Source organism: Babylonia areolata, chromosome 26 (assembly GCF_041734735.1).
Source record: "Babylonia areolata isolate BAREFJ2019XMU chromosome 26, ASM4173473v1, whole genome shotgun sequence".
NCBI classification, from domain to species: Eukaryota; Metazoa; Mollusca; class Gastropoda; order Neogastropoda; family Buccinidae; genus Babylonia; species Babylonia areolata.
In genome coordinates this window covers 12,334,152-12,358,904 of record NC_134901.1, presented here as the reverse complement: position 1 = coordinate 12,358,904, position 24,753 = coordinate 12,334,152, and the positions used below count along the sequence as shown (strand labels likewise).

The window sequence follows — 24,753 nt, the reverse complement described above, 5'->3', positions numbered from 1 at the left end:
AAACACACACACACATATACACACGTGCACGATAGCGCGCGCGCGCGCACACACACACACACACACACACCAGCGTGCACACACACACACACACGCGCACGCACGCACGCACGCACGCACGCACGCGCGCGCGCACACACACACACACACACACACACACACACACACATGGTTATTGTGCACAGGGACTCCTCCAACACAAGCTTTCCCCGTCCATTCCTCGCCTTTCTACATGTATTGGATTGCATGGTATTGTATTGTACTGTATTGTATTGTATTGTATTCTACTGTACTGTATTGTATTGTGCTATACTGTATTTTTCCCTTCACACTAACTCACTGCCAACACATTCCTCATCTGCATACATGTATTGGATTGCATGGTATTATGTTATGTTGTATTGTATATTGTATTGTATTGTGCCATACTGTATTTTTCCTTTCACCTCAGCTCACTCTCAACACATTCCTGCCCTCTCCTGCTTCCACGACACAAACGCATCTGTGTTTCTTTGCGCGCGAACGTGAGAATTCGTCGGGTCCAAAATCTGCCATTCTGACACCCATGAATCACCGTAGCTCATCACGCCCAATTTTTCCAAAAATCATTCCCTTTGAAATACTTGGTCAAGAAGGTACGTAACTGCTGACAGTGAAACAAGCAATGATGCAAGCTGAACCGCTTACCACAGATGCATGTAACATTTTTACTATACTTTGTCTTCAGCGTATCAAGTTTTATATGGAAGAAAGTAGAGGTTATTAATCTTGTATAGCAAGCTGATGAATTCGGTATCTTTTCTTTAATTATATTCTCTGGGAATAATGTCCCTCTATATTTTAAAAACTTTTCCTTCCATCTGTGTGTGTGTGTGTGTGTGTGTGTGTGTGTGTGTGTGTGTGTGTGTGTGTGTGTGTGTGTGTGTGTGTGTGCGCGCGCGCGCGCGCGCGCGCGCGCGTGTGTGTGTGTGTGTGTGTGTGTGTGTGTGTGTGTGTGTGTGTGTGTGTGTGTGTGTGTGTGTGTGTGTGTGCAAATTCAGCACGTAACAGGATAAACCAACTGCTGGGAATACAACACACCGACTTGACCTTACAATCAGAATAACTGATACTCAACTGATTATAGGTCAGGTTTCCAGAATACATACCACGATAGAAATAGGGTCTTGGAAGATGGGCGGCTATCACAAACATGATTATCACCTTTACAGTTGTGGCAGCAAGATTAAAGGAAATGGGGTGGCTGGTATGTGTAATTATGGTATGGTATGGATGCACGTGGAGTAGGTGGTATGTATAATTATGGTATGGTATGGATACACGTGGATTAGGTGGTATATATAATTATGGTATGGTATGGATGATGATGGAGTCTCCCGTCGGACCGACGGACGAGTAGGCAGGCAGGCTTATCTGTCGGTGTGTGTCCTCATATAGGAGAAGAGGCCGATTCTGGATGCACAGCACTTCCCACAGTTGTTGCAAGGGAAAACATCTCCAGAAGTTGAGCCCTGCTTCCTTCGCTCACGCTTCTCCTTTTTAGCCAGCGTTCTCTTCTTTTCAAACGTATTTATGTCACTAGAGCACAGCATCCTCCAGCGAGAGCGGTCAAGGGCATCAGTTCCCAGGAAGCGATGTCTGTGTCACAGGCACGTTGCTGGCACTGGATCAGCAGGCTTTCGATTCTGGGCAGGCCGCTCCTCTCTAGGACCTGGAGGTTGGAGACCCTGTCTTGCCACTTTATGCTGAGGATCTTTCGTATGCATCTCTGGTGAAATTGCTCAAGTTGTTGAATGTGATTGCGATACGTCGTCCATGTTTCACAGCAGTACAACAAGGTGGTCAGCACAACAGCTCTGTAGGTTTTGATTTTGGTGCTGAGCCTGATGCCTTTGTTGTTCCACAGCCTGTTGTTGAGTCTGCCAAAGACGGAGCTGGCCTTGGCGATGCGCAGCGTCACTTCTGCATCAAGGGCTCCGTTGCTGCATAGGGTGCTGCCCAGGTAGCAAAACTTGTTGACTGACTTGATCTCTGAGTCATCGATCTTGATTGCAGGTGGGAGTGGAGGGGGGGGGGAGGCACTGGCGTTCTGTGAGCTAGCTGGTTGGTACATGGACTCGGTCTTGCTGAGGCTGATGGTGAGTCCAAAGCGCCTGCAGGAGGTTGAGAACCTGTCCATAATGAACTGCATGTCCTCATGGATGTGTGCAGCAAGCGCGCAGTCATCAGCGAAGAGGAACTCTCTCAACAGTGCCTCAAACACCTTGGACCTGGCATGGAGTTGAAACACACACACACACACACACACACACACACACACACACACACACACACACACACACACACACACATATATATATATATATATATATATGGAGTGTATCAGATGCATACTGTATGAAGAGTGTCAGATGTATACTGTTTGGAGTGTGTCAGATGCATAATTTATGGAGTGCGTCAGACGCATGATATGTAGTATGTCAGATGCATATGTTGAGTGTGTCAGATGCATAATGTATGGAGTGTGTCATATGCATTATATGTAGAGTGTGTCAGTTGCATAATATATGGAGTGTGTCAGATACATGCTATGTAGAGTGTATCAGATGCACACTGTATGGAGTGTGTCAGATGCATGCTATGGAGAGTGTATCAGATGCATGATATGTAGAGTGTATCAGATGCATACTGTATGGAGTGTTTCAGATGCATGATATGTAGCGTGTGTCAGATGCATACTGTATGGAGTGTGTCAGATGCATGGCATGTAGAGTGTGTCAGATGCATAATGTGTAGAGTGTGTCAGATGCATGCTATGTAGAGTGTGTCAGATGCATACTGTACGGAGTGTTTCAGATGCATGATATGTAGCGTGTGTCAGATGCATACTGAATGGAGTGTCATATGCATGATATGTAGAGTGTGTCAGATGCATAATGTGTAGAGTGTGTCAGATGCATGCTATGTAGAGTGTGTCAGATGCATACTGTACAGAGTGTTTCAGATGCATGATATGTAGAGTGTGTCAGATGCATACTGTATGGAGTGTCATATGCATGATATGTAGAGTGTGTCAGATGCATGATATGTAGTGTGTCAGATGCATAATATGTAGAGTGCGTAATTTGCACGCGATCGTATGTCTGAAAACACACACACACACACACACACACACACACACACACACACACACACACACACACACACACGATTATCGCACAGACTCCTCCCACACCTATCTCCCTCTTCTCCTCCAGCTTTGTGTATTGTGTTGTGTTGTGTTGTGTTGTGTTGTGTTGTGTTGTGTTGTGTTGTGCTGTAGTGTGTTGTAGTGTGTTGTGTTGTTTTGTGTTGTGTTGTATTGTGTTATGCTGTATTGTATTGTGTTGTGTTGTGTTGTGTTGTGTTGTGTTGTGTTTGTCTTGTTTTGTGTTGTGTTGTGTTGTATTGTATTGTTTTGTGTTGTGTTGTATTGTATTGTTTTGTGTTGTGTTGTGTTGTAGTGTGTTGTTTTGTATTGTATTGTAGTGTGTTGTGTTGTATTGTATTGTAGTGTGTTGTGTTGTAGTGTGTTGTTCTGTGTTGTGTTGTATTGTATTGTAGTGTGTTGTGTTGTGTTGTAGTGTGTTGTTCTGTGTTGTGTTGTATTGTATTGTAGTGTGTTGTGTTGTAGTGTGTTGTTCTGTGTTGTGTTGTATTGTATTGTAGTGTGTTGTGTTGTGTTGTGTTGTAGTGTGTTGTACCCCTTCCTCAGAACTCACTTTCATCACATTCCTTCTCTCGCCTGCTTCCTTCTTTCAGTGTGTCTGCTATTCTGACACCCACGAGCCGCCATAGCTCCTGGCGTCCGTTGTGCTCTGTCATCAGAGCTCCCACAGACTGGTGATGACCAGACCTCATCAATTAGTCATGGTTGTCTCGTATTGCTGATGACCGTTGTCCTCATTAGTAAGTCGCAGAGATCTCCCTTCAGGGAAGGCGGACAGACACAGAGGTGATCGATCTGAACAAACTCGCTGGGATTGACCGATGTTGTCTTCACAGAGGTTTTGGCGTGATGTGGATGGATGGTGGAATGTTCGTGTGTGTGGAGTGGGTGGAGGGGGGGGGGGGAGATGTGAGTGCGTGCTTTAGTGTGTGTATGTGGTGCTTTATGTGTAGGGGTGTACATGTGGTGTGTGTGTGTGTGTGTGTGTGTGTGTGTGTGTGTGTGTGTGTGTGTCCAATTAGCAGCGCGAATTCTGATGGAACAAAGAAATTGTTTTTTTTTTGTTGCAGAGGATGTATGTAGGTGTTTGATTTCGTTGGTTCTCTCTCTCTCTCTCTCTCTCTCTCTCTCTCTCTCCTCTCTCTCTCTCTTCTCACTTCCATGTATCTCCCCCTGACTGTCACACCACACCACACCCCTCTCCTTTTTCCCTGTCCCTTCATCTCCCCCTGACTGTCACACCACACCACACCCCTCTCTTTTTTCTCTGTCCCCTTCATCTCCCCCTGACTGTCACACCACACCACACTCCTCTCCTTTTTCTCTGTTCCTTCATCTCCCCCTGACTGTCACACCACACCACACCACACCCCTTTTTCTCTGTCCCTTCATCTCCCCCTGACTGTCACCCACACCACACCCCCTATGTCACACACACCACACCTCTCTTTTTCTCTGTCCTTCATCTCCCCTGACTGTCACACCACCACACCCTCCTTTTTCTCTGTCCTTCATCTCCCCTGACTGTCACACCACACCCACCACACCCTCTCCTTTTTCCTGTCCCTTCATCTCCCCTGACTGTCACACCACACCACACCCCTTTTTCTCTGTCCCTTCATCTCCCCCTGACTGTCACACACACACACCACACCCTCTCCTTTTTCTCTGTCCCTTCATCTCCCCCTGACTGTCACACCACACCACACCCCCTTTTTCCTGTCCCTTCATCTCCCCTGTCGACACCACACCACACCCCTCTCCTTTTTCCCTGTCCCGTTCATCTCCCCCTGACTGTCACACCACACCACACCCCTCTCCTTTCCTGCCCCTTCATCTCCCCTGACTGTCACACCACACCACACCCCTCTCCTTTTTCTCTGTCCCTTCATCTCCCCCTGACTGTCACACCACACCACACCACACCCCTCTCCTTTTTCCCTGTCCCCTCATCTCCCCCTTACTGTCACACCACACCCCTTTTTCTCTGTCCCTTCATCTCCCCCTGACTGTCACACCACACCACACCCTCTCCTTTTTCTCTGTCCCTTCATCTCCCCCTGACTGTCACACCACACCACACCCCTCTCCTTTTTCCCTGTCCCCTCATCTCCCCCTTACTGTCACACCACACCCCTTTTTCTCTGTCCCTTCATCTCCCCCTGACTGTCACACCACACCACACCCCTCTCCTTTTTCTCTGTCCCTTCATCTCCCCCTGACTGTCACACCACACCACACCCCTCTCCTTTTTCTCTGTCCCTTCATCTCCCCCTGACTGTCACACCACACCCCTCTCCTTTTTCTCTGTCCCTTCATCTCCCCCTGACTGTCACACCACACCACACCACACCCCTCTCCTTTTTCCCTGTCTCTTCATCTCCCCCTGACTGTCACACCACACCCCTCTCCTTTTTCTCTGTCCCTTCATCTCCCCCTGACTGTCACACCACACCACACCCCTCTCCTTTTTCTCTGCCCCTTCATCTCCCCCTGACTGTCACACCACACCACACCCCTCTCCTTTTTCTCTGTCCCTTCATCTCCCCCTGACTGTCACACCACACCACACCCCTCTCCTTTTTCTCTGTCCCTTCATCTCCCCCTGACTGTCACACCACACCACACCACACCACACCCCTTTTTCTCTGTCCCTTCATCTCCCCCTGACTGTCACACCACACCACACCACACCCCTCTCCTTTTTTCCTGTCTCTTCATCTCCCCCTGACTGTCACACCACACCACACCCCTTTTTCTCTGCCCCTTCATCTCCCCCTGACTGTCACACCACACCACACCACACCACACCACACCACACCCCTCTCCTTTTTTTTCTCTGTCCCTTCATCTCCCCCTGACTGGGGGGAGAGAGAGAGAGGCGGATGCGGATGTTTTATTCATATAAAGGCCATTGCCCCTCATGAAGGGCTACAATACACAAACAAGCACAGTCACTGAAGAAAATCATGAAGTTGCAACAGATCTGAAATGCAATGCCTTATACAAGTATATTGACAAATTCCTTATGGCGCTTTCTTTTTCAGATGCTAGTAGTAGACTTAAACGAAATTGACTGGGATATCTATAAAGAGCAGGTGGGATATGCCGTACTCTCAAACTGGTTAAAGCAGGACAACATAAAACAAAATGCAGCTCATCTTCATTTCCACTTTTGTATAACGGACACTTTAAATCAAGTGCAGAATGTTTCCTGTAACGATGATAATACTGAGAAATTTATGAAATACCAAAACGAAATCTTGTCATAGTAAATTTTAAGTGTCTGTCTAAGTTCATACGGAGATAAATCATCAGCTAGTAACAAAATAAAAAGCTCAAAGTAATCGATTGTAAACAGAGCGCCATGTTTTCCATTTTGAATAACTTCAATAGCTAGTTCATTTATAGAAAGTGAAAATAAGATAGGACTGCATACATCACCTTGTTTCACGCCATACGTGCACCTAATAGAGTCAGTTAATCTGGCTCCACTCCTTATCTTAACTATAACATTATTATACATACTCTTTATACAGTGGTATAACTTACCATTTATTTCGTTTTTTAAAAGGATAGACCAGAGAATTCGTCTATTTATAGAATCGAATGCTTTCTCAAAATCTATAAATGCAACATATAATTTTCGGTCCAAAGAAAACTGTTTTTGAATTAAAGCTAGCAAGGTAAACATGTGGTCAATTGTAGTTTGTTTTAAATCCAGCTTGATGTTCCCCGGTTTTATCATTTTCTTCAACCCACTCTTGTAGACGACGATTAATAACTGTACTGTATACCTTACAAATAATATCACATAACGTAATGCCTCTGTACTTGTTGGGATTATTAACAAAAGAAGTACAATACCTTCAGACCGCAAAGAAGAAAGGAAGAGAGAGAGAGAGAGCTCATCGATTCGATCGGTACTGATTGACCGAAATCGTCGTCACATATATAGATATAAGAACCCCGCTCGCGATGCTTCTCACGAAATAGGTATGTGCTTGATGAGGTTTTTGTTGGGCTAACAAAACTGATTTTTAGGTCCTATAATTTGTTTCGAACTGTGCCGTGCTGTATTGTTTGGCATGTGTGACGTTAGCAAGAGTGCATGCACATGCACTGTAGGCGCACACACACACACACACACACACACACACACACACACACACACACACACACCTACACGCAAGCGTGTGAACACACACACACACACACACACATACACACACACGCACGCACGCACGCACACACACACACCTATGCGCGCGCGCGAACACACACACACACACACACACACACACACACACACACACACACACACACACGCACACACACACACACACACACACACACACACACACACAACCGAAAAATAACTTAACAGCCGTCACCGCTGTACATGTACCAATCATGCACTGAATAACCCCTTTACGAACAGAGGCCCGGTCGTGTGATGATGAATAAAAGATATCAAATAAAACACTGAATCCGGTGCAGAGTCTTTTATTGTCTTTTGTTGTTTATTTCGCCCTGACTTTGGCGCGGTGGGGAAGGTGCATCGGCGTATCGACCTGCGGGGCTCCTTCAAAGAGTTGACGAAATGGGAATACACGAATGGGTCTTGCTTCAGTTGAAGAGATGAGTGTGTGTGTGATTGTGTGTGTTTATGCATGTGCGTGCGTGCGTGTGTGTGTGTGTGTGTGTGTGTGTGTGTGTGTGTGTGTGTGTGTGTGTGTGATTGGGTGTGTTTGTGCATGTGTGTATGTGTGTGTGTGTGTGTGTGTGTGTGTGTGATTGTGTGTGTTCATGCATGTGCGTGCGTGCGTGCGTGTGTGTGTGTGTGTGTGTGTGTGTGTGTGTGTGTGTGTGTGTGTGATTGTGTGTGTTTGTGCATGTGTGTATGTGTGTGTGTGTGTGTGTGTGTGTGTGTGTGTGCGCGCGCGTGCGTGTGTGTGATTTTGTGTGTTTGTACAACAAAGAAATAACAATGCACAAGATCATGACAGGAAACCAACACTGATAAACAAATTCTCTGTAAATTCATCAAGGAATTCCCCCAAAGTCAATATCCCAATCCCAAGAATTGATTTGTTCAAATCCAGTTTGGTTTATTCAGGCGCCACCCTATGGAACTCACTCCCAGAAACAATCAAACAACACCACTGCCCTACTATCTTCAAAAAACATTACCTTTCCCACCTTATGACAGTGTAATTTATTGTCCACTTTGTTGATACCGATTGACTCTTGGTGTGTACGGTTGCCCAGGACCCCCACTCCCCACCTCATCATATTATACAGCACATATAGAGCACAACCTCCTCCAGCGAGAGCGGTCAAGGGCATCAGTTTCCCAGGAAGCGATTTCTATGTCACAGGCTTTGAGGTTTGTCTTCAAGGTGTCCTTGAAGCGCTTGCAGGGTCTTCCAAGTTCACGGTGGCCTTCCTTCAGCTGGCCATACAAAAGCATCTTCGGGATCCTGCTGTCTGTCATGCGGACAACGTGTCCTGTCCAGCGTAGCTAGCACTGGATCAGCAGGCTTTCGATGCTGGGCAGGCCGCTCCTCTCTATGACCTGGAGGTTGGAGACCCTGTCTTGCACTTTGTGCCGAAATCTTTCGTAGGCATCTCTGGTGAAACTGCTCAAGTTGTTGAATGTGACGGCGATACGTCGTCCATGTTTCACAGCAGTACAACAAGGTGGTCAGCACAACAGCTCTGTAGGTTTTGATTTTGGTGCTGAGCCTGATACCTTTGTTGTTCCACAGCCTGTTGTTGAGTCTGCCGAAGGCGGAGCTGGCCTTGGCGATGCGCAGCGTCACTTCTGCATCAAGGGCTCCGTTGCTGCATAGGGTGCTGCCCAGGTAGCAAAACTTGTCGACTGACTTGATCTCTGTGTCATCGATCTTGATTGCAGGTGGGGGAGTGGGAGGCACTGGCGTTCTGTGAGCCAGCTGGTTGGTACATGGACTGGTCTTGCTGAGGCTGATGGTGAGTCCAAAGCGCCGGCAGGAGGCTGAGAACCTGTCCATAATGAACTGCATGTCCTCATGGATGTGTGCAGCAAGCGCGCAGTCATCAGCGAAGAGAAACTCTCTCAACAGTGCCTCAAACACCCTGGAAGTGAATGGAGAACAGTGTGGGTGCCAGGACACAGCCCTGCTTCACTCCATTTACCACAGGGAACGGATCCGACATGTCCGTATTTTCCTGTACTCTCGCCAGCATGCCATCGTGGAATGACGCAATCAGCTGGATTAGGCTGTCTGGGCAGCCGAACTTTAGGAGGATCTTCCACAGACCACGGCGGTTCACCGTATCGAAGGCCTTAGTCTACAAAGACCATGCGGAGCTCCTTGTTCTGCTCACGGCACTTCTCTTGCATCTGGCGTACGGCAAACACCATGTCACATGTTCCCCTGCCTGAGCAGAAGCTGCACTGTACTTCAGGGATGACTGTGTTGGAGACATGGTGAACCAGTCTGTTCAGTATGGTGCGTGCAAAGATCTTGCCGGTGATGCAGAGAAAAGAGATTCCACGGTGGTTGTCGCAGGATGTTTTGTCTCCCTTCCGTTTGTAAATGTGGACAGTTGAAATCCTGGGGGACCTCCCCTCTCTCCCAGATAGACTGGAACAGGGCGGTCAGCTTGTCTGTCAGCACCTCGTCTCAATACTTGTAGATGCCAGCCTGGATTCCATCCGCTCCTGGTGCTTTTCCTGACGTTGTCAGCTTCAGGGCCTTCCGGGTCTCGGCCTTGGTGGGAGGGGCAGTTAGTGACTCATTGACTGGTAGCTGTGGGAGGGCTGCAATTGCCTCGTCATATACGGACGAGTCGCTGTTGAGGAGGGTGTTGAAGTGCTCTGCCCAGCCTGTTGGATGTCCAAGCAGTTGCGGTTTCCTACTAGGTACGAGGCGAGGCAGGCTTTGTTTAGGGGTCCTTTTATCTCCCCTTCCCCATGGTGGGAGAGCAGTGCTGTCCCTAAAAAGGGCTGCTCTGACACTGTGGGAGGATACGGGCGCCGCATCTGCCCCAGTCTGCGGCGGACGACGATCACCCCACAGCCGCCTGCGTGCAGAGTCGTGACTAGGAACTGCCAGCAGCATCTTCTGCCTGTCCCCGTTACCACTTCTCCATCGCCGCAGGGCTTGGGAAAGCTGGGTGTTGAAGGGCTAGCTCGTCATTCCGACATTAGCCTGATTGCCTGACCAGCACAGGTGACTTCTTTGTTTTAGTGAGGAGGAGTTGTGCAGTCCCTTCCCCACTCTCTCGCCTACCGACGCTCACAGTCCCACAGGTGCAGATACTGCCACGTGTAGAACAGCCTCGGCAGGTGCAAGTTTTTTCTTTGGAGTTCCGTCTCCTAAGAGTACTTCCATCCAAGGATAAGAGGTCCCCCTGCCCTTTGGTCATCCTCTTCCGCCTTCACAGCCGTTGGGAAAGGTTTCCTCCTCCACCTGTTCTGTCGTTGGGAGACTTCACATTCGGCAAGTAGTACTGGGTTACATGGTACCAGTAGCAAGGGCTATGCCCCTGACCTGACGTCTACCTATCACCATCACCATCATAAATAAACAGCAGTAGCAGCAACATCATTGTTTTTCTATTTTCATTTTCTTGTGTTTATATTAGATTATCATCATCATTATCATCACTATCATCATGATTATTGTCATCATTTATCACATCATTATTCTTTCATACTACCCTACAGGTATACGGCCCACTACATAGAATGCCCCCTGCCGCCAGCCTCTGCTGAAACGTCGCCCTCCTACCCTTACGCCGTATCGGTGACGTCAAACAAAGACTGTCGTCACCCCGCCCCCACGCGCCCTTCCAACGTCATGCCGGTGATCCACTCATACGAAAACAACAACCCTCTCTCCTCCTCCTCTTCTCCCTCCTCCTCCTCTTCTGATGGGGGTCTGAAGCGAAACTTCACTGTGTGTGTCACGGCGCTCAACTTCCGGTACAGCCGTGCGTACGAGCTGGTGGAGATGATTGAGCTCAACAGACTCCTGGGCGCCGACCTGTTCACCTTCTACGTGAACTCGATCGGCGACAACGTGGAGCAGATCCTGCGGTGGTACCAGGCCAGAGGCATCGTGCAGCTCGTGGACTGGAAGCTGCCCATGGCTGTGGATCACTGGCCTCCGGCAAAGCAGCAGGTGAGGACAGGGTGCTTTGTTTGGTTTGGTTTGTTTGGTTTGAAATGAATAAACAATGAGGCCAGGAGAACGAATGAGTAACGAATAGTAAAGAGTGGTAACTTTCTGTATTTACAAGGTACACAACTTGTAAGTCAGTGGTGCTTAAGCTACCGATTCAGCTAGCACACAGATAAATAAAAGGTACGTTGGAACAAAACCAGGCACTTCCTCACAAAAGGAAGCGCCGGGCATGTCCTTTCACTGATCATTCGACATGTGCACACAGCAGCAAGAAAGAAGAAACGTGCAAACATTTACTAATTAGCTTTTTTATTCTAGCCTTTTAATCTGGAATAAACTACACAGAATATGCGGACAATACAGAATTGTTTGTTTGTTGTTTTGTATGTTATTATTGTTGTCGCTTTTGTTGGGGGGCGGGGGGGGGGATGTTTTGGAGGATAGGGGGTGGATCATTGGCCTTTGGCTGAACAACAGGTGAGAAAAGGTTGATTGGTTGGTTGGTTGGTTGGTTTTGTGTGTTGGTTTGTGTGTTATTATTCCTGTTGCTTTCGTAGGCGGGGGCAGGAGGGGGGTTGGGGGTGGGCGGTGGATCATTGGCCTCTGGTTAAACCACAGGTGAGCAGACTGATGTTGGTGGGTTTTTTTGTTTTTTTTTAATTATTGGATTGTATTATCTGTTTGTTGTTTTGTTTGTCATTACTGCTGTCGTTTTCGTTGGGAGCTGTTTTGGAGATGGGCGGTGGATATCTGTCTTTCGGATGAGACGATAAACCGAGGTCCCGTGTGCAGCATGCACTTAGCGCACGTAAAAGAACCCACGGCAACAAAAGGGTTGTTCCTGGCAAAATTCTGTAGAAAAATCCACTGCGATAGGAAAAACAAATAAAACTGCACGCAGGAAAAAATACAAAAAAATGGGTGGCGCTGTAGTGTAGCGACGCGCTCTCCCTGGGGAGAGCAGCCCGAATTTCACTCAGAGAAATCTGTTGTGATAAAAAGAAATACAAATACAAATCTCACTGGCCGCCTGCTGAACCACCATCAGTCTGCTCACCTCCCATTTATCCAGGGGCCAATGACCCGCCGCCTAATCCCCAAAGCATTATATTATCGGTTTTGTTGTTGTTGTTGTCGTCGTTTTCTTTCGGCGGGGTATTTTTTCGGGGGTTGTGGGGATGGTGGCGTGTTTGAGGACGGGAATCGTCTTCAAAAAGATGTCAGGAGGTGTCTGTGTCTGTGTTTGGGATCGCCTTCACAAAGTCAGGGGGTGTCTGTGTCTGTGTTTGGGATCCCCTTCACAAAGAGTTTAGGAGGTGTCTGTGTCTGTGTTTGGGATCGCCTTCACAAAGAGGTGTCTGTGTCTGTGTTTGGGATCCCCTTCACAAAGAGGTCAGGTGTCTGTGTCTGTGTTTGGGATCCCCTTCACAAAGAGGTCAGGGGGTGTCTGTGTGTGTTTGGGATCTCCTGCCATGTGATACTGGATATTGCTGCATCGGTTTGTATTGTATAAATATATTGTTGCAGCAATATTCTTGATTGTCATGATAATAATTTAATTTGATTTAATTCATAATGCGCCTTTCCATGTAAAATATGCCCAAATGCGCTTTGCATTGTTAGAACTCGATGAGCAAAACATACATTAAAAACACCAAACTGACAACTGGCTAATTTAACCCGACATAAGCATCCAGCCAAACACTGACAATACTTTGGTCACTGTAACTTCCTTCGCTTCTACATCTCATCTCTCTGTCTACGATCACCTTCAGATCTCTCTGCACCCGCATTCCCAGATTCCAACACTCCGCACTTCACAGTTGGCCGCTGCTCATTCTAGGTTTTAGGACAGTGCAGTTTCTTTCGTGTATGACTGTTTTTATCCGACCATGTTGGCAGTCATACTCGTTTTCGGGGGGTAGGAGGATGCATGCTAGGTATCTTTAATTCAACGTGCTTACCTGATCTTCATGCGTATACGGGCGAAGGGTTTATACGCACTAGCAGTTCAGCACATCTGTTGACCCGGGTGATAAAAAAAATCCCCACCCTTTACCCGCCAGGCATCGTGGCGGGGACTCAAACCCGGGATCCTCAGATTGAAAGTCCAGCGCCTTGACCACTCGGCTGTTGCGCCTGTTTAGAGCTTGCAGTTGGAACGAACTTGTGTCTCTTCGTCAGATATCTGCTCTCAGCTCTTAAGTCCTTTCAGCCCTCTTTCTGAAACAGTTCCCCCCCCCCTCCTGCCCCCTCCCCACCACCCGGTCTAAAGTTTCCTTCGCTTTCTGTCTATTTCACATGAGTTTTTCAGTTTTCTTTTCACCCCTCTGAATCATGCTCGTGAAGTACCTGTCGTGTGAAAGCGTTTTGATTTTAGATAAAAATGAAGCGCAATACACATATTTCTCCTCCTCCTGCTGCTCCTCCTCTAGCTCCTGCTGCTTCTTCATCACCATCACCATCACCATCACCGTCGTCATCATCGTCGTCATCACCATCACCATCACCATCACCGTTGTCATCATCATCATTACCATCATCATCATCGTTATTATCATCATCACCATCACCATCGTCATCACCATCACCACCATTGTTATCACCATCATTACCATCACCATCACCGTCGTCATCACCATCATCACCATCATCGTTGTCATCATTACCATCATCATCACCATCACCGTTATCATCATCACCATCATCATCACCATCGTCATCAACATCATCAACATCGTCACCATTACCATCGTCATCATCATCATCGTTATCATCATCATCACCATCGTCATCATCAGCACCATCGTCATCATCATCATCTTCTTGATTATATTTTTCCTATGATGCGTAGATTTCTCTTGAGTGAAAAAGAGTGTCTATACAATTTGAATAGTCAACACCAACCATTTATTGCTTGCCAGTTTGGTTTCTTTAAATGTTTTGTTGATAATGTGTGTTCTTTCTTTTTTTTTCTTTTTTCCTTTTTTTCCTTACTCTTTTTTCAGTTGTCAGCATTTATTTTTTCTTCTCCGGCTTCCCAGCTCCTGTACATGACAAACCTCTCTCTCCCTGCCCCCTTCCAGATCCATATGTACATGACAAACCTCTCTCCCTGCCCCCTTCCAGATCCATATGTACATGACAAACCTCTCTCCCTGCCCCCTTCCAAATCCATTTGTACATGACAAACCTCTCTCCCTGCCCCCTTCCACCCATTTGTACATGACAAACCTCTCTGTCCCTGCCCCCTTACAAATCCATTTGTACATGACAAACCTCTCTCCCTGCCCCCTTCCAAATCCATTTGTACATGACAAACCTCTCTCCCTGCCCCCTTCCACCCATTTGTACATGACAAACCTCTCTGTCCCTGCCCCCTTACAAATCCATTTGTACATGACAAACCGCGCGCGCGCGCGTGTGTGTATGTGTGACGAAAGAAGGATTACAACAGCCCCTCAATGTTTTTTCACAAATATTGTTTAAAATGGAAACTAGTGGTTAAAAAAACCCAAAGTGATGATATTTAATTCTACTGTCGCGCCTGGACCCTCCTGGGATGGGACCTGCCTTCTCACACAGAAGGAATCAGGAACTTGGAAAGTTAAAGTTTTATTCCCCAAGAAGCAATTGCAAATACAAACAAATGACAAAGAAACCCCCCAAACAGAAATATACTGTTACAAACTATGGCATACAACACTCGCGCACACTCACACACTCACTCACTCACTCACACACACACACACACACACACACACACACACACACACACACACACACACACACACACACACACACAACTTGGATGCCGAGTGATGACATGACGAGAGTCAATGATGGATGTCCTTTCTGCCCTCCCTCCGAAGCTGGAACATGAGGAAAAGAAGGGGAGGGTACAATCACAAGTCTTGACCTCTCCCACCTACCCCTGACCGCAAACGGTGAGCGGCACTGTTGAAGGGGCTGGTGGAAGAGCTGAAGGGATGAAGTTCCACACAAGATGATGAACGACGATGACTGCGATGAGGGACGACGATGAGGAGATGGATGGAAGGGTGATGTTCGGGAAGGGTCAAGGGACGCAACTAGGCTGGGAAAGGGGAACAAGGGAAAAGAGACGAAAAGGAATAGCTGGGTCGTAGTGTCCAAGCCCAACAGGATGCCGTTGCAGTCTGGCGAAGAGACGCTGGCCTGTTTGCCGTCCCAGCGGACCCAGGCGGGAAAGGGAATACCATGAACAGGAACAGGGAAAGAAACAGGGACAGGCCTAAAAGGCCAATATTACTGTGGCAGTAATATCACGAACTGGTATAAACATTTAGCTGTGTGCTTGCTGAATCGGTAGCGTAAGCATCACTGACTTCAAGTTGTGTACCTTGTATAATGTCTTTACTATTTGTTAATTATTAGAGGAATGATTTTAAGACTAATTCAATTATGTTATTATAAAATCTGCGTTAATCACTGCACTTGGCAAAAACGGCTCAGTTCCAATTAAGTGGTTTACATAAACCCAACCAGCTACTAAACAACCACCTCTACTGCTGCTGCTACTACTACCACTTCCACTGCCACTACCACCACCATTATTTGGGAAATGAACTTTCTGGAACCTATTAATATACGGAAGATTTACAACAACGCATTTTACTCAAAATCCCCCCAAATACTAAGAAGCTTGTTATCTACGAAGAGTACTGATTTAATTAAGTGCAACAAGAAATCAATTAACCACGCATAACATCAAACGAGCTGGCAAACCACTTTTACACTTTACAGAATCATTTCGAAAGAGACCCCTTCCTATTCATCCAAAGTAGCATTCACACAAAAAACAAGAATATTTAAATGTTTAACTGAACATAAATACTGGCTACTCACAAGGAACAACTTGTACCCCTGGTGGACTTGGTTAGTCAGGAAAACGGACACACAGGTGTTGCACAAAACTGGGCAACACATATTGCCACACACAGAAGATCCACATGGATGTTACTTTTTGAGAGCTCTACCGCGCGTCTGCCTTCCAAAAACCAGTTTTAAAATTCCAGCTGCTGCTGCCCTGAGTACAGCTTAATGAGGGAAAAACCCAGCACGTGAAAACCCAAGAAATGACACGAAATGAAACTCAAGCACAAAACAGGCGTTCGCAGTTTATACATTGTACAAATCCATCCACGCACAGGCACACGAAATAGGGAAAAGATAAAAATGTAATCCATCTCAAACAAGCTAAAGCCTGTTTTTGAGTTTGGTGATGCATGTTTGGACGTTGTCGATTCTTTTAAATATCTTGGTGTTGAATTTAGAAGAAAGGGAACTTTTTACAAAGCTAAAAAAACTATTTATGAACAGGCTCAAAAAGCTATATTTTCGTTACTTCAGTCAACCAGAAATCAAGATTTACCTTTACACATCGTTCTGGACATGTACCAGTCTATGATTATTCCTATTTTGTTGTATGGTGCAGAAATATGGGGTTATGAAAATGTAGATATACTTGAAAAATTAGAATTGAAATTTTTGAAACGCTTGTTCAAACTAAACATGAATACTATGACCCAAATTGTTTATGGAGAAACTGATATTTATCAAATTAGTGTGTTAGTGAAACTGAGATTAGTTCGATTTTGGACCAGCTTAGTGATATCAAACACAGAATAATATTCTGGGAAAATATATTTGATATTACTTGATTTATATCGAAATGGTATTTATTCTTCAAAATGGATGAGTTGTATCAGACAAATTTTAATAGAAACAGGGTATGACTGTGTTTCGGATGCTCAATTCTTCTTAGAGAGAGGGAATCTTTCTGCAAGAATGTCAACATTGCTTTGAGAGATAGTTTTCAAAATCTATGGAGACATGCTCTTGAGGCGAGTAGTAAATGTTTGTTTTATCGAAATTTCAAAAGTGGATTTGGTAGAGAAAAAATTTATAAGTCAAATACATGATAATTACATTATCAGCTTCTTCAGATTTCGAAGTAGTAATCATAAGCTGGAAATAAAAACAAGGAGACACAAAGGCATACCACGAGAGTTACGGCTTTGTAAGGTTTTCAAGATGTCTGTGATTGGGCATGAGTTTCATTTTATAGCGGAATGTCCCAGTTATGATCAGATATGTTCCTAAGAAATATTTGTCTCCAAAATCGGTTTTTAATTTTTGTAATATGCTCAAAGGAGGCAAAAAAGTCATTTTAGCTGAAAGTAAGATGATTAGGTTTGCAAATGTTGCCTAACTACTCTTCTGGAGTGAAACGACATTTGTGTTTTCTCAACTTTTATGTGACATTGTTGTGTATTTTGTTCTGGGCATGAAAACATTATTTTGCAGTAATCCTACATACCCCAGTAGGAGTGAAAGGATAATTAAAACTTGAAACGTGTGTGTGTGTGTGTGTGTGTGTGTGTGTGTGTGTGTGTGTGTGTGTGTGTGTGTGTTCGTTACTTAGTTTAGCGTCTTTTCACTATTAGTGATATTAGACGATAAAAAACAAATTAAAATTAAAAAGAAAAAAATGGGGTGGGGAGGGGTAGGGAGAGGGGAAAGAGAAGTCAGAATAAAACAGTAAAGGTAGAAAACTACTAAGAAATGCATAACCAACATGAAATTAGCTTTAACAGTAACAATTCAATAATGATGATAATAACTAAAACCATTAACATGATTATGAAGTACATTAAAGGAATGTAGAAATAGGGCTATGAAGTAATGCCTTTGAAAGTTCTACAAAAAGAACCTCGTTAGAAATAACTTCCCCAAAATCATCTGCAGAATAGTTTCTCTCTGTGAAATATTTGGGCAAGAAGATACGTAACTGCTGACATTGAAACAAACTATGATGGAAGCCGAACTGCTTACCACAAATGCACAGAACATTTTTACTGCGCGCGCGCGCGCGCGTGTGTGTGTGTGTGTGTGTGTGCTCGCGCGCGTATGTGTGTGTATGTGGGTGTGTGTGTGCGCGCCCATGGGTGTCTGTTTGTGTGTGTGTGTCTGTATGCACGGTCTGCGTGTCTCTGTGGGATTGCGTGTGTATGTTCGCGTGTGTTTTCTTTGTGAAACGAAATCGCACATTAGCATACAGAGTAAAAACCGCAGCCTCCAGTCATCTTTCACTGGCCCCAGTTCCCATTCCCTCTGTCATCAAAAGAAGAAAAAAGAAAACACACACACACACACACACACACACACACACACACACACACACGCACACGCACAAAACAAAAACAAAAACAAAAAAACGGGGCAGGAAAAGCGGGTCTAGCGTGTCTGTCTCAGAGGAGGGGGCATTCTAGCCCCTCACAATGCCCAGTTCCTCTTTTTCCAGAAACCCCAGACAGAGGGAGACTGATGAAGAGATTGTCTTGTAGAGAGGACTGACTGCTATGGAGTTGATGTGTTGTCAGGGGATGGCAGAGGTTGTCTTTTAGAGAGAACTGACTGCTATGGAGTTGATGTGTTGTCAGGGGACGTGTTGTCAGGGGATGGGTTGTCAGGGGATGGCACAGGTTGTCTTTTAGAGAGAACTGACTGCTGTAGAGTTGATGTGTTGTCGGGGGATGGGTTGTCAGGGGATGGGTTGTCAGGGGATGGCACAGGTTGTCTTTTAGAGAGGACTGACTGCTATGGAGTTGATGTGTTGTCAGGGGATGGGTTGTCAGGGGATGGGTTGTCAGGGGATGGCAGAGGTTGTCTTTTAGAGAGGACTGACTGCTATGGAGTTGATGTGTTGTCAGGGGATGTGTTGTCAGGGGATGGCAGAGGATGTCTTTTAGAGAGAACTGACTGCTGTGGAGTTGATGTGTTGTCAGGGGATGTGTTGTCAGGGGATGGGTTGTCCGGGGATGGGTTGTCAGGGGATGGGTTGTCAGGGGATGGCAGAGGATGTCTTTTAGAAAGAACTGACTGCTGTAGAGTTGATGTGTTGTCAGGGGATGTGTTGTCAGGGGATGGGTTGTCCGGGGATGGGTTGTCAGGGGATGGGTTGTCAGGGGATGGCAGAGGTTGTCTTTTAGAGAGGACTGACTGCTATGGAGCTGATGTGATGTCAGGGGATGGGTTGTCCGGGGATGGCAGAGGTTGTCTTTTAGAGAGAACTGACTGCTATGGAGTTGATGTGTTGTCAGGGGATGTGTTGTCAGGGAATGGCACAGGTTGTCTTTTAGAGAGAACTGACTGCTGTGGAGTTGATGTGTTGTCAGGGGATGGCAGAGGTTGTCTTTTAGAAAGGGCTGACTGCTGTGGAGTTGATGTGTTGTCAGGGGATGTGTTGTCAGGGGATGGCACAGGTTGTCTTTTAGAGAGAACTGACTGCTGTGGAGTTGATGTGTTGTCAGGGGATGGGTTGTCCGGGGATGGGTTGTCAGGGGATGGCAGAGGTTGTCTTTTAGAGAGGACTGACTGCTGTTGTCAGGGGATGGCAGAGGATGTCTTTTAGAGAGGACTGACTGCTGTGGAGTTGATGTGTTGTCAGGGGATGGGTTGTCCGGGGATGGGTTGTCAGGGAATGGCACAGGTTGTCTTTTAGAAAGAACTGACTGCTGTAGAGTTGATGTGTTGTCAGGGGATGGGTTGTCCGGGGATGGGTTGTCAGGGGATGGCAGAGGTTGTCTTTTAGAGAGGACTGACTGCTATGGAGCTGATGTGATGTCAGGGGATGGGTTGTCCGGGGATGGGTTGTCCGGGGATGGCAGAGATTGTCTTTTAGAGAGGACTGACTGCTATGGAGTTGATGTGTTGTCAGGGGATGTGTTGTCAGGGAATGGCACAGGTTGTCTTTTAGAGAGGACTGACTGCTATGGAGTTGATGTGTTGTCAGGGGATGGCACTGGATGGCAGAGGAGGCTTTGTCGGGCAGAGGAGGGGTTAGGATTAAAGAGGAGAACAGAAGTGTAAGGGGGAAGGGTTTGGTGCGCGTGCGTGCTTCTCTCTCTCTCTCTCTCTCTCTCTCTCTCTCTCTCTGTATGTGTGTGTACATGCGTGCATGTGTGTCCGAATATGTGTGTGAGTGTTTGTTTTTTGGTTGTTTGTTTGTTTGTTTGTTTGTTTTTGTTTTTTGTTTGTTTGTTGTTGTTTTGTTTTTGTTTTTGTTTTGGGGGGGGGGGGGGGTTGTGTGTGTTTTGTACATAATTGTACATAAGCATATAGAAAGATAACAACAGCCTCTTATTTTTTTTAACTGGCACAGGTTCCCATTTTCTTTACCATCAAGAAAGGCAGGGAAAATACTCTAGTTTGTCTGAGAAAAAAAGAGGAGAAATTCCATGCCCACAGAAAGCCCAGTTCCTCTGTCGGGAGCTCGGGATGAAAGGAAGAGAGGTCTGAGACTGATGAAGAGAATGTCTTTTAGAAAGTACTCACTGTAGATATGGGAGAGATGGTGGTGTGATGGTGGTGGTGGTGGTCGGGGTGGGGGTGGGTTCTAGGATGAGGAGAGGGGGGAATAGGATTGGAAGAGAAGAGAGAAGCGGTATATGGGTGTGGGTATAAGGGGGATTTGTGTATGTGTGTGTGTGTGTGTGTGTGTGTGTGTGTGTGTGTGTGTGAATATAGATATAAATATATATAGAGAGAGGCCATTCAGGTTCTCAAACCATCACCATCATTTCAACGAACTCAGTACATTACACATCCTATTCTGCTTTAGAAAATTTCCTATTCCCCAAAAGGCATTGCTTTGTGTTTGCTAGTTAGTTAATTTGTTTGTTGTTTTCCACATTATTTTTTCTTGGCAGCTGTTCATGGATTAGAATACAGAGTGAAAGAACATAATGTTTCAATTTTCTTTTTCAACACAGCAGCTCTCTTCTCTGTCATTAAGTTAGGCTGGAAGGCAGAAATGGGTCTGTCTGAGACTTGGAGGAGGAGGAGGAGGAAGAGAAGAAATTACGGCCACATTGGGGCCAAGATCATCTGTTTAGGGAGAGAGGGGTCTGAGACTGATGGAGAGATCGTCATCTGAATGACTCGTGAGGGGGAGCGGTGGTTGGGATGAAGCGTGAAAGAAATGGTTATAAGTGGATAGGATTTGGAATTGGGTGGGAGTGCGGGGGTGGGGGGGGGGGGGGGGGGAGGGAGAAAGGAGGGGAAATAGATTATGAGGGAAGCTGGTCAAGATATAGGTATGAATGTCTGCCTTTGACAGGCAATCCTCAATCTATTTTGGACTCCTGATCAAACCCCGCTTCCCGATTTCTGCTGCTGGACTCCAGTCGGAAATGAGCGTCATCTGTGATCAGTCTGACTGAAAGATGAATTAGTCATGTGTCCTCAAGCCGGAAATGAGCGTCATCTGTGATCAGTCTGACTGAAAGATGAATTAGTCATGTGTCCTCAAGCCGGAAATGAACGTCATTTGTGATCAGTCTGACAGAAAGATGAATTAGTCATGTGTCCTCAAGCCGGAAATGAGCGTCATTTGTGATCAGTCTGACAGAAAGATGAATTAGTCATGTGTCCTCAAACCGGAAATGAGCGTCATTTGTGATCAGTCTGACAGAAAGATGAATTAGTCATGTGTCCTCTAACCGGAAATGAGCGTCATTTGTGATAAGTCTGACAGAAAGATGAATTAATCATGTGTCCTCAAGGCCAGCAGATAAAATCTGAAGCTAGATCACTTGTTGGTTCAACCAAATTACTCCAAACCGAATTTCAGTTACAACTTTCTTGACATTGTTAGACATATTTTTATCTCCTTTTTATTTTTATATTTTTTCCGTTCCAGGCAGCTAGTCATCAGCATACAGAGTGCAAAGCCACAGTCTCCATTTTCTGTAAGACGGCATAGAACTGCCGTTCTGTCATGACTTGAGGCTGGACGGCAGAAAGGGGTGTGTATGAGACGAAGAAGAAGAGCAGAAAAGAAATTATGACCTCGGGGTGCTAAGATCATCTCTTTGGGAGGGAAGGGGCTCAGACTGATGGAGAGACCGCCTTCCAAAGGACCCAGGAGGGGGAGGGTAGAGAAGGCTGGAGGAAAATAATGGGATTGGAAGTGGATAGTATTTGGTGTGGGAGAGCGTGTGTTTGTTTCTGTGTGTGTGTGTGTGTGTGTGTGTGTGTTTTGTGTGTGTGTGTGTCCGTGTGTGTGTGTGTTGTGTGTGTGTGTGTGTGTGTGTTAGGAGTCAAAGAAGGGAAGGGAAATTTTAGAAGAGAAAATGTTCAAAGATGTATGCACACATCTTTGACAAGCGATCTTTAATCCTAATTTCGACTCCTGGTCCAAAACATGATTGAAGGAGGGAAACTGATCAGGATGTATGTACATGTCTTTGACAAGCGATACTTGATCCTAATTTCGACTCCTGGTCGAAATAAAAACCCGATTCTTAGACTGAAAGACAGATCGTATTCTAAAGGGGTCGAGAGGGGGGAGGGTGGGGGATGATGCAGAGAAGTCTTTAGAAAAATAATGGGATTGGAAGATAGTATTTGGAGTGAGAAGGGGGGGGGGGGGTTGGAGACAAATGAGGGAAGGTCAGTTTTGGAAGGGAAATGGTTACACACGCCTGTTTTTGTCTATCTTTGACAAGCGATCCTAAATCTACGCTCGACTCTTGGTTGAAAGTACGATTTTAGAAGGGATAATGGTCAAGATATACGTACGTATGTATGTCTTTTCACAAGCGATTCTCAACCAAAGTTGGATCCTGATCGGAAAAAAGAAAAAGAAAAACGATTTCCACTACTGGACTGAAGCAGGAAGTGAGTGTCAAGATGAAGACATCAGTGATCTGTAACTGACAGAAAGATAAATTCTTGATGTGTCCTCAAGGCCAACAGTGGGTCTGTGTGGCGCTTCTTTTCGTGGCCACGTCTTGAGAAGATTCAGTGACAGGATAGTGGTGCAAGACAACAAAAACAAAACAACAAACAAAAACCACCACGCGCCCTGTTGGGATGCCTGCAGCTCTTTCAGTATAAAAAGTATATCCATGTTTTGGAGTTGTTTGTGGTAGATTTGTAATTTTCTTTTATATTGTTGTCTTTGTCTCTGGCCTTTTCGTTTGTTTCTGACGTATCTCCCTTTCTTGCTGGTTCATTCACCAACACACACACACACACACACACACACACACACACACACACACACACACACACACACACACACACACACACACACATCTGTAGTTAGATAGATAGATAGATATTTTTTTTTAGTAAGCCTTGAATGTTTTTTTTCTTTCTCTGTACTTGACTGCTATACTTTCTTATTGTGTGGTGGTCTTTTCTTTATTCATCAGACATACCTCAGCGACAATACAGACTGTTGGGACGACAGGGGAACTTGAAATTGAATCATTACGTGTTCAACGTTCCTTTTTCTCTCTTTAGGAAAGCTGCAGTGATTGTGTGGGGGACGTTCCTTTTGTCTCTTTAGGAAAGCTGCAGTGATTGTGTGGGGATGTTCCTTTTGTCTCTTTAGGAAAGCTGCAATGATTGTGTGGGTGACGTTCCTTTTGTCTCTTTAGGAAAGCTGCAGTGATTGTGTGTTGAGCGTTCCTTTTGTCTCTTTAGGAAAGCTGCATTGATTGTGTGGGGGACGTTCCTTTAGTCTCTTTAGGAAAGCTGCAGTGATTGTGTGTTGAGCGTTCCTTTTGTCTCTTTAGGAAAGCTGCAGTGATTGTGTGGGGGACGTTCCTTTTATCTCTTTAGGAAAGCTGCAGTGATTGTGTGATGAGCGTTCCTTTTGTCTCTTTAGGAAAGCTGCAGTGATTGTGTGGGGGACGTTCCTTTTGTCTCTTTAGGAAAGCTACAGTGATTGTGTGGGGGACGTTCCTTTTGTCTCTTTTGGAAAGCTGGAGTGATTGTGTGGGGGACGTTCCTTTTGTCTCTTTAGGAAAGCTACAGTGATTGTGTGGGGGACGTTCCTTTTATCTCTTTGGGTGGGTGTGTGGGAGGGTGAGGGTGAGGGTGAAAAGCAAAAAAAAAATAAAAAAAAATATAAAAAAGAGATGAGTAGACGTCAGTCTTTGACAGAAAATGGTAATGGTTCTGAATCTCGAGAATTACTGTTCGGGATAAAACCCCACTTCACTTAAATTGTTGGGAGGGCGCGGGGTGGAGGGGTGGGGGAGGCGGGGTGTAGGGGTGGGGGAGGAGATAAAACCGGACCTGCTAGCTTTGACAGGATGACAACCCTGTATGACAACAAGATGAATAATAATTATTGACGAGACAGACTCAGGCACAATACTGAACCCAGTCTTTTGGAACTGAAACTGTAAGAGAGAATAATTATGTGTGTGTGTGTGTGTGTGAGAGAGAGAGAGAGAGAGAGAGAGAGAGCCTCATGTGGTGAAAAACGGGTGGTGGGGGTGCAGAGAGACAAAGAGAGAGAGAGAGAAC

General features: G+C 45.8%; 1 protein-coding gene across 2 annotated transcripts in view; it reads left to right on the top strand.

Annotated features, from left to right (window-relative positions):
• The window catches only part of LOC143300653 (uncharacterized), a 152,696-nt gene that overhangs the window by 113,210 nt on the left and 14,733 nt on the right, over nt 1-24,753 (top strand). For both annotated transcript variants that reach the window (XM_076614482.1, XM_076614481.1), the window contains exon 3: nt 10,926-11,382. In XM_076614482.1, the coding sequence (XP_076470597.1) occupies nt 10,926-11,382 (457 nt within the window). The remainder of the gene's footprint in view (nt 1-10,925; nt 11,383-24,753) is intronic.